Genomic DNA, 9,013 nt, shown 5'->3' with positions numbered 1-9,013 from the left:
CAGCCTCTACTCAATGTGATCATAGCAGCAGGTGCAGATGTGTCACAAGTTAATCTAGTAGTGGCCTATGGTCATGTGTTAGTGGTGGGAACAGTCATATCCACTCACTCTCACTGGCTGTTTATTACTAATCACTGTGTAACTGCTGTGAATTCACAGTAACTGCCGTCTCCTTACAAATCTTCATTAGATTAACCACACTTATACAGACTGTATATAACTCCAGCCATGTTGATGAATTGCCTATATTGGCTGGAAATATTCATTTTCAGGGAAAAGACACAGACAGACGATGCTTACAGGATGTGATGTGACAACACTAATGAAATATTGATGTGTCATATTTGTCCAAGGTGTATTTCATTGTTATGGAAAAAGAGAATATTAAAATCATGATGACCAATTGGAGTGGTGATTTCTATGACTTTGTGTATATAATTTGGAATTTTGTACAAATGTAGGCCAATAAGGAATATATGATATCATTTCATTCTTTCCAAAGGTTTATTTGCATGACGCACAAACAGACACAATTGAAAGGTACAAATGTGCATGACACGAATTCAAACGTGGTGCAGATGTGTGTCACAGGTTGATCTGGCTGTAGGCTGTGGCACTTGGCCAGAGGTGGCGCTGGTTGACTCGACTCCATGTTAGTGCACAAAGTAAACTGCACGCTGTAGTTGTGAAGCAAAAACGCTGAATTCGGAGAAATAAACCGTGCGAGGGGAACGATAACGACGACAAGAGTCTCCCGATCGTTTACTCTTGCTGTCCCGTGAACAACAACGGCATGGTGTTAATTGTTTGCTGTTTTCGCGATCGCGTGGCGCACGAGGATATCACCAGGTAAACTCGCCACATTTTTAAACATTTTGTTGTTCAACAGCATCAAGACTGACGGAGTGTGTTTGAGACAACCTCACAAGTGTCACAGATGACACATTTGGCTTTTTTTTGCTGGTTTGTCGGTAGGAGCTACTGAAACGCAAGACTGCCACACATCTGTTCGACCAACGCCAGTTGATCTAAACGCCAGTAGATCTGGAACACCGGCAGCCGTATGCCGGCCTGGTTCTGGACGGGGTAAAGACGGTGGAGAGCCGCTGGAGGCCGCTGCTCGCTCCACTGGAGAACCAGACGCTGGCGGTCCACGTGGCTCAGCGTGACTGGGAGGGGTTGGAGTGGTGGGCGGTGCTAAGCGGCCTGCTGGGGATGGACAGATTGAGGCACTTCTGGAGTCCGGGGAGCGGTTCGGCCGCGGCGTGGTGGCAGGTTAGAATCACTATTTACTCTGCCACATTTACACATCCCTGAACGAACCCTGTGGTCTCTTTTAGGATTGGTGGATGTGGGCCAGACCTGGCTTTGCCCCGCCTCCCTCCAGGGGAAGGACCTACAGTGCCTGGAGCAGTCGGCCGTGCTGATTGGTCTGCAGGAGAAGCACCTGACTAACCTGTCCAACCCTCGCTGGCTGAAGGCCCCACTGAGAGCTCTGGGAGGTCGCGACCTCTGGACCATAGAGATCCCAGCAAAACTGTTCCCGTGACAACACATACGTAACCTACCCGGGCACTGAGGCCGATGCTGGAGCTACTTCTCTGTCATAGTACTTTGGTTTTTACAGCTGATCATTGATCTGTGATCAGAGCGGTGGCGCTGACCTCAGATCAGGTCACTGTGATGTCATCAGCACACCTGATTTTTGGGGTCGAGCGAGGTCTTCCATCTCTGAGGGTGGGGTGGGGGTCAGACCAATGATCTGAGCTCCTGGGGCCGTCATCCCGGAGCACCAGAGGCTTCACAGCAGCTCGATAAAAGTCCAACCTGTCCAGTTCTTTGTTTCTTTGAAATGATGGAACCCGTCTAATCCCAGATTTTTCGCAGCAAAATAAGTGAATGCATTTCACTCCTTAGACTTGTCCTACTGACTGTATGTTTAATTTTGTTGATGTGTGGGGGTTAAAACGGCAACTGTTGCCGGTGGGTTAATAAGGGCACCTTCCAAACGTCCAGTGTTTGTGTAAATAACCTACCTGTGGTGCTGTTATCAGGCGGCTGTATGTTACACTGAAATTAAAAGGTAATATTTTGCTATGCTTGCTGTTCTGCTCATTGTTCTCTCGCTGTTTTAGAAAACAGTCTGTGCAGAATTGTTGTAATTCAGTCACACTGGAGGGTTTTAGAGCATGAAGCCGTCAGGACTTTGACTAAACCAGAGGATGGTAAACTGCAGAATTCATGGTTCCATCAACAAAACAAATGGATAAGCACACAAACCGACCTCTAATCCAGGTAACTGCACGTAACTCAGGCTTTTCTGAAGGTGCTTCCTATCAAAAGTTACCATGGTAACTTATCAGCAGGTATGAAACCAGCACCCGTTAACCAATCAGATCTATAAAAACCCACAGTGATCAATACACATACAGTATAATTTAAACATGTATCAGGCTGAGTCAACACGCCATCTGCAGATTTTCATACAACCTGTGGCGCTTTTCTCTATGAAACAAGCGGCGGTGGATGGAGCAGCTACATCCACGTGAGCTCATCCCGAATGATGATGTCACCATAAGCAAATCCAGATAAAGAGTTCCTGGGCTGAGGGACGTCCCTCCATCACCGCGTTTCTATTCTTGGCTGTGACGCCACTTCCTGTGTCAATAAAGGTTTAAAAATGACAACAGGCGACTCAGTGGGGGTGGGGGGAGTCGTCTCAGGCTTCGCTGCTCATCACAGGTCTGGACAAAGTAGTCGTTCAAACATCCATCAACCTTTGTCTCAGTGTAATCAGATTACTTACTGAACTTCAGTGTCACAGCAGCTGTAATGGAAAAAAATGCCTTTATTGATTTTAGTTTCCATGGAAACTAAGAAAATCAGAGTCAGCCTCCAAAGCTCTCAAATTTTCTGCTGCTATGAATCACACTCACCCCTAACCTGCACAGGTGAGAGTTTTCTACCTGAGAGCTCAAACTGACACACTGAGGCGCTGCCCCCTCGCCAGAGATGACGACCTATCACCTGTAACTCCCCTCTGATCCCCATCTCTCACGTCCTGTGGAGAATCGCACCTTTCTGGCTTTATTATTTTACTTCCTGTTTGCTCAAAGCATAAAAAACAGGAAGTTGATGTTTGGGACTGTTAGCTGGACAATAGTCATGTGATGAAGCAAAAACGCCATCTGCTGGTGAAACAAACTTTATTCACCCAAAACCCAAAAAACAAAACATCAACACAAAGATCCCTCCACAAATAGGGACTGGTCACACCCACCACCTCATATTGGCTGTCACAACATGAATTTTAACCAACAGCAACATCCATTAACATCCAGCCAATATTTACCTTTAAATCCTAACTTTAATTTTGAAAGTCTTGCTGCAGGAAAAGTGTTCATAATAATGTTACCACTAATTCAAAACAAAAGGGGTTTTAGCCTTGAGCTAATATGCACGTTACATAGTGGGTGGGATGTAGAGTGTGTCTGTGTGGTGAGGGGGCGGGGCAGCAATGTATCCAACAACATGAGAAGGGTTGGGGGCAGGGCAGTAGAGTCGTGGGGCGTGGCCTCCAGTCGATATTGGCCTGTATGGGTGGTAGGAAGAGTGGTGAGGGTGGTGGGCGGGATGTGGAAGAGGAGGTGCAGGGGCTGTAGTCAGGTAGGTGCTTGGGGGTGGAGCTTCATATGGCAGGTGGAGCAGTGGGAGAGGAGGGAGGGGCGACTGATCTGGGTAGAGGAGAGCAGAGGAGGGGGCGGAGCCTGGAGGAGTAGGACTGATGGAGGAGGAGCTTTCCATGGAGACACCTGAGGAGACAAACCACATGCCTTTATTTTCAAAGTAAATTCGTTTATAATGCAGAAAATTTGGGTTTTAATGTGGAGGCACACTAATCATGTGACCTGACCAATGACTAACAGCGCCTGCAATTGGCCCATTGTGCTTCTGCCTTCATCTGACTCCAGAATTACTGCACCGCACTTCCTGTCTGTTGCCACGCCTGTTTGCTATGTTCATCCGGTCAAATTTCACCTTAATAACAATACAGTAGTCATTGGGTACAGGAATGTGACAGCTGGATGGTGTAGGGTTTGCCCCACCCTTCCCTCCTCATTGCGCCACTCTCACCATTATGCAGCTGTAAAGCTTCACCAACAGACCTGCTGACCTCCGGCACTTCTACACTGTTTTATTGACAAACACTTCCTGTTTTGGCAGCGTGTGCACTCCAAAGGTAAAGGTAAAGTACTGACCGCCGTTGCGTCCCTCTGTCTGTCCATCTGCAGACCTGGAGGATTCTGGGTAGGAGCTGGCGGGCTGATGGGAGATCCGCCCAGTCTCAGAGAACGGCTGGGAGGCAGCTGGGGACGGAAGATGGGACAGATCAAGTCACAGTAAAGGGGGTGGAGCTTAAATTAAAACACCTGAGGGACCATCCATGCTGTAATGACATCACTGCACACATCTTCCTGTTAGTCATGTGTTCCCCACAGTTGCCTCCTACCTGATCGCACTGTTTTATTGTGAAAGGCTTCGCTACGGAAGTGAAGGCTCAGCTAAAAGATGAAACTTGCATCTTTTGTATACAGGTGGAGGAAGTGCAGCACCACCTGCTGGAACCGATCACTCTTACCGTGCAGAGGGGGCTCCTGGCCCAGGTAGGGCGTGTAGGGCTGGTAGGGGTAGGCAGTCTCAGGTGAGGAGGCGGGATACAGCTGCTGCTGTTGCTTCCAGCAGCTCTGATGGTACCACTGAGGAGACAGATGGTCACATGACGGTCACATGACAAATTCACAGCATCATGTCATCACCTGAACCTGAAACACCTGCAGAATCATCTATAAACATTCAAAGAACCTGAAGGAAACGTGTGTCTCTTTGAAACGGCAGCCACAGGTTAAAGGAGAGGAACACCAGTCACATGACCTCCACAGGACCCAGGTGATCAGAGTGCCCTTGGAAGATGTTTACCACACCTGCAAGTGACTCAGGTGCACTCAGACTTCTGCTGCTAAAACAGATCTGCCAGTGGAGGAGCTGAGCTAGTTTCAGTCATTATGTCCCGTTTATAGGTCGGAAACCTGCAGTCAGCTGAGACTGAAGGATCACCTGGATGATAACGAAAGGTTTCTCCCACTGAAAACGTCCAGAACAGAATCAACATTCTGTGATGCTCCGTGAGTTCATTCAGGCGTCTCACCTTCACCTGTCAGCGCCGCTTCAAAGACTGCTGTTTACTGTTCAGGTGTCTCTTACCTGGATGCCCAAATTGAAGTAATACTGGAGGACTCTGCAGTCTACACATACTGCTCAACACACTGATCAGATAGTAGTGTGGGGTTAAAACGCCAACTCCTGTCTGTTCTAGGTAAGTCAGGCATAGCCAGTCAGAATTAAAGGGGCGTGGTCTGATATAACTATGGCACGGTATTCACAGGCACATGCAATACTAGTCAAGTAGTCTATCCTAGAAAAAGTGTGATGGACATAAGAGAAAAAGGAATACTCCTTTCAGTCAGATGCAGATATCCCTGTTCCCGTATGAAGAAAGGAATGAATGCGTTTATGTTTTTGAACAGAAACAGGAAATACACACTCAGACTTTGTCCCGACTGCCGTTAGACCAAAACCAAGAGAAGAAGAGAGCTCGGCGCGTCACAGGAACAGGAAGTGCTCAAAGTCCAAGCACCATTACCTTCAGAGGTTGCGACCTCTGGAGGATGACGTTGGACAGGCGCTTTAGGCCTGCTGTACAGGTTTTTGATTGGACGAACAATGTTTAGAGCTGTTCTCTGTCCAGCTTATCGCCGCCCACCGAGACGAGGCGGAGCAGAGATGGCAGCTGCAGTCTGTGGCGCGGTCGCAACAATATTCTCCTGAAGTCTGAAGCAGGAAGTTGAACTTCCCCGGGTCTGAAACGAGACGCTCAGACTGTGAGGCAGCAGCGCCAACCACTGAGCTACCCTGGCACCGCTGTCACACACGCGATGATGTCACCTTCAAGCTACGCTGCGGGACGTACCTGCTGGCTGTAGCTGAAGTTCACGTCTGATCTCGTGGGAGAGTCAGCCACGCCTCCTTCCTGCTCATCCTTTCAAAATAAAATAGAAACAGACTGATTACAGCTTCATGGGGTCACTGATCACATGACCTCTTCACACGTGCAAATTTCAAACCAATTTTCATGTGCAACATTATGCTGACCTGCATCACACTAACAGGAGACAGAGGCAGAGGTCAGCTCTTACCTGATTGGTGGAGGTCTCAGTGGCGCTGTAAACTCCGGAGGTCTGGAAACTCTGATCTGAAATAATGTGAGACAGAGTCACCAACATGGCTGCTGCAGGGAGGCGTGTCACAGCGGGATCACGTTACTCACCCTGTGAACTGTAGATGAAGTCAGCATATACACGTCCACATATGGGACACTTGTGTCCATTTCTGACATAGTGATGCCTTTGAGACTTTGAGGCGACAGCAACCTGTTGCCGTTCCTCTGTCCTCTGCGGCAACTCACTGCTCACGAACGCCCCCTGTACACAAAAAGAAGACGCATACAACTACTAAAAAAGTTTTATTTTTTGTCTTACTCTTACTTAATATTTACAAATGCCAATGAAAATAAATTATCTGCAGTACTGTTAGTAATTCTGACTACTTTTGATTTGACCTTTATATTTCTTTGAATATATATACTGTCTTTGAATTCATCTTGTGTACGAAACCCACTACTACTCCTCCTCATGACCTCACTAAAAATGGACTGGAGCTAACTCACCTCTTCCTTAAACTCATCTTTTCTCAGTTGTCTTTAAATTTATCTGGTGGAGGTTTCCCATCATCACTCATTTCTAATCTTCTTCTAAATCTTCTCTTTAATTAATTATTGCCACATTTAATTAATTATCTAATGGTGTATTTAATTAATTCATTATGGCAGTCCTGGTGTTCCATACATATGAGCTGACCATGTGACGTAGAAGAATACAAAGACATATTTTGTTGAATGTATAGATTGTGGAAGCAGTGAAACTGAGGATGAATTTCACATCTCTTTGTGGCATAGGACACCCAGTTTTGTTTTTCATGGCTACCTTAGGAATCCTTTTACGTTCTTGTTCTTCCTCCTCTTCTGAATAGCCTTCAGATTCATCCTGTGTGGGTTTCCAGTCATCTGTCCCATCATCTTCAGATGAGCTCACAGACTGTTATTAGAGCAGAAAAATATATATTTTGCTCATTTTCCATGGATGTGTGAAAACAACATATTTACAGAAACTTAGCTGGATTTTTCTTGCCCACCTTAGGAACCCATTCTCTTGCTTCACTCTCCTCCACACCTGTCCTATCGCTTTTAGAAAAGATCACCATCTGTTTTTAGAAAAGTAACAGAACAAAACATAGAAAATAAAATAATTTCCAACAGTGCATTTTGAGGTCTAAGCATCCCAGAAACTGCACAGACATATGTCAGACATAACTTAAAACCACCAGTATAGGTTCATCAAGGCCCTGAGGGGAAAAACTACGTTTCCCACAAAATATTATGTTACTTCCGGTTTTGGCAGGTAATGGCAGACATGCATCCTTTTTTTTTTTTTTTAATTTTGTTTTTAAAATTTTGGTCGCCAACGGAGAGTGTTTGGTAGCGCTGTCCTCAGAAAACACCGTTTGTACTGTTTCGAATCATAACTCTGGTTTTACGTGGCCTATTAACACAATTAAGAGAATATCATTTGAAGTCCGCACTTTCAACACAAGTTGAAATGGAGACTGGGGCTGTGTCCCAATTCAGAGACCGCACGCTTGAAGTACGCATTCTGAGTGCGATTACGTCACCGCCACGTGACGACTGTCCCAACTCGAAGCGTACTTCAAATGCGCCGTCGATTTCCCCAAATATCAAGCGTGGTCCGGTGCACGCTTCGTGGTCCCATATATCCCACAATTCATAGCGCGGCGGTGGGTGTGGATAATTTTGCTGCAAAATCCACATAAAATGTAATAAATAAATCATATAATACAAAAATCAACTATTCACATTTCAACTTTTAACTATTTAAATTTTCATCTTTTTCCTTTTACAAATTTAAAGTGAAAACAACACAAAACACTGCAAACCACAACACAATTAAATATAAATTATAATATGAAAACAAAAAGAACATGTATATTCTCTGTCATATGGGCCCGCATGAATAAACTTTCTGAATCCTTTATCATCTGCAACCGAAAATAGTTGTGGATGATTACTATACCTTTCTATCCCTGGCTCTCTTTCTCTCTCTCTCCCTCTGGCTGTTCCTGTGCTACTGAGAGTAACTACCGCCCCTCCCCCCCTCTGCCCACGTGCAGAGTGAAGCGGAAAAACGTGCGAGAGAGAGAGCGAGAGAGAGAGAGAGAGAAAAAAAACCACGTGACGGCTCGCGATAAGGAGCCGGCTCCCGTCGTTCACGTCAAAGAGACGGCTCTAAGAGCCATTTCGTTCGCGAACGACCCATCACTAACACACACACAACAGCAGCCCCTCTCGCTCGGTTTTTGCATTTGCGCTCGCTAACAACGTGTTGCTGGCGCTCTCAACATTTCTGCCCGTGCGCGCTCAACTCTTTCTCTACACCGTTATATTTGTGCCACAAAAACAGCCAGACAGGACAGGGTTAAAAAAAAAACCAACCAAAAACAAGCAAACGAAAAAAACCCGACAAGGTACCTGTTTGTACTCATGTAACTTTTGAAAGTTAGCTTCATACCTGAGAGCTGGTACCTTCAAACTCTTTCTTCTTTCTTTCTTTCTGACAGTCGTATTGGCGGTTGGCAAACAATTGAAAGGTGCATTTACCTTCATCCATGGTGCTTCGAAACTCTCACTAGAACAATCTGCTGCTGTACTCATGATCACATGACATAGATGATTCTGATTGGCTGCTCAAATGCTCATTAGGGGCGGAACATTTTTATAACATTAGTTACCATAGGGCATTGGAGCGTGATGTCACGGGGGTGG

The 9,013-nt window shown here is 46.0% G+C and overlaps 1 protein-coding gene and 1 pseudogene across 4 annotated transcripts; one reads left to right on the top strand and one right to left on the bottom strand.

The window, feature by feature from the left end:
• Window positions 1-73: 73 nt before the first annotated feature.
• Window positions 74-1,557, top strand: LOC146606805 (EOLA-like protein; annotated as a pseudogene).
• Window positions 1,558-3,219: 1,662 nt separating this feature from the next.
• LOC146606804 (uncharacterized) lies at window positions 3,220-8,895 on the bottom strand. Of its 4 annotated transcripts, none has more exons than XM_085349390.1 (9): window positions 8,849-8,895; window positions 7,309-7,377; window positions 7,101-7,211; window positions 6,386-6,539; window positions 6,255-6,310; window positions 6,029-6,097; window positions 4,640-4,757; window positions 4,260-4,367; window positions 3,220-3,812 (listed from the first exon to the last, which is right to left on the bottom strand). In XM_085349390.1, exons 1-9 carry the CDS (start codon window positions 8,852-8,854, stop codon window positions 3,463-3,465), a joined length of 1,041 nt encoding a protein of 346 aa, XP_085205516.1. In that variant the 5' UTR covers window positions 8,855-8,895; the 3' UTR covers window positions 3,220-3,462. The 4 variants fall into 4 exon arrangements, with proteins under 4 accessions (XP_085205516.1, XP_085205515.1, XP_085205517.1 ...); XM_085349389.1 differs by having other exon boundaries at window positions 8,760-8,877; XM_085349391.1 differs by lacking the exons at window positions 7,101-7,211; window positions 7,309-7,377 and having other exon boundaries at window positions 8,760-8,877.
• Between the last annotated feature and the right edge of the window lie 118 nt (window positions 8,896-9,013).

This window comes from Diplotaxodon limnothrissa, unplaced genomic scaffold (genome assembly GCF_057381915.1).
Source record: "Diplotaxodon limnothrissa isolate DT_005_m unplaced genomic scaffold, D_limnothrissa_male_GT1.1 unmapped_scaffold_7, whole genome shotgun sequence".
NCBI lineage: Eukaryota > Metazoa > Chordata > Actinopteri > Cichliformes > Cichlidae > Diplotaxodon > Diplotaxodon limnothrissa.
This window is presented reverse-complemented; position numbering and strand designations above follow the sequence as displayed.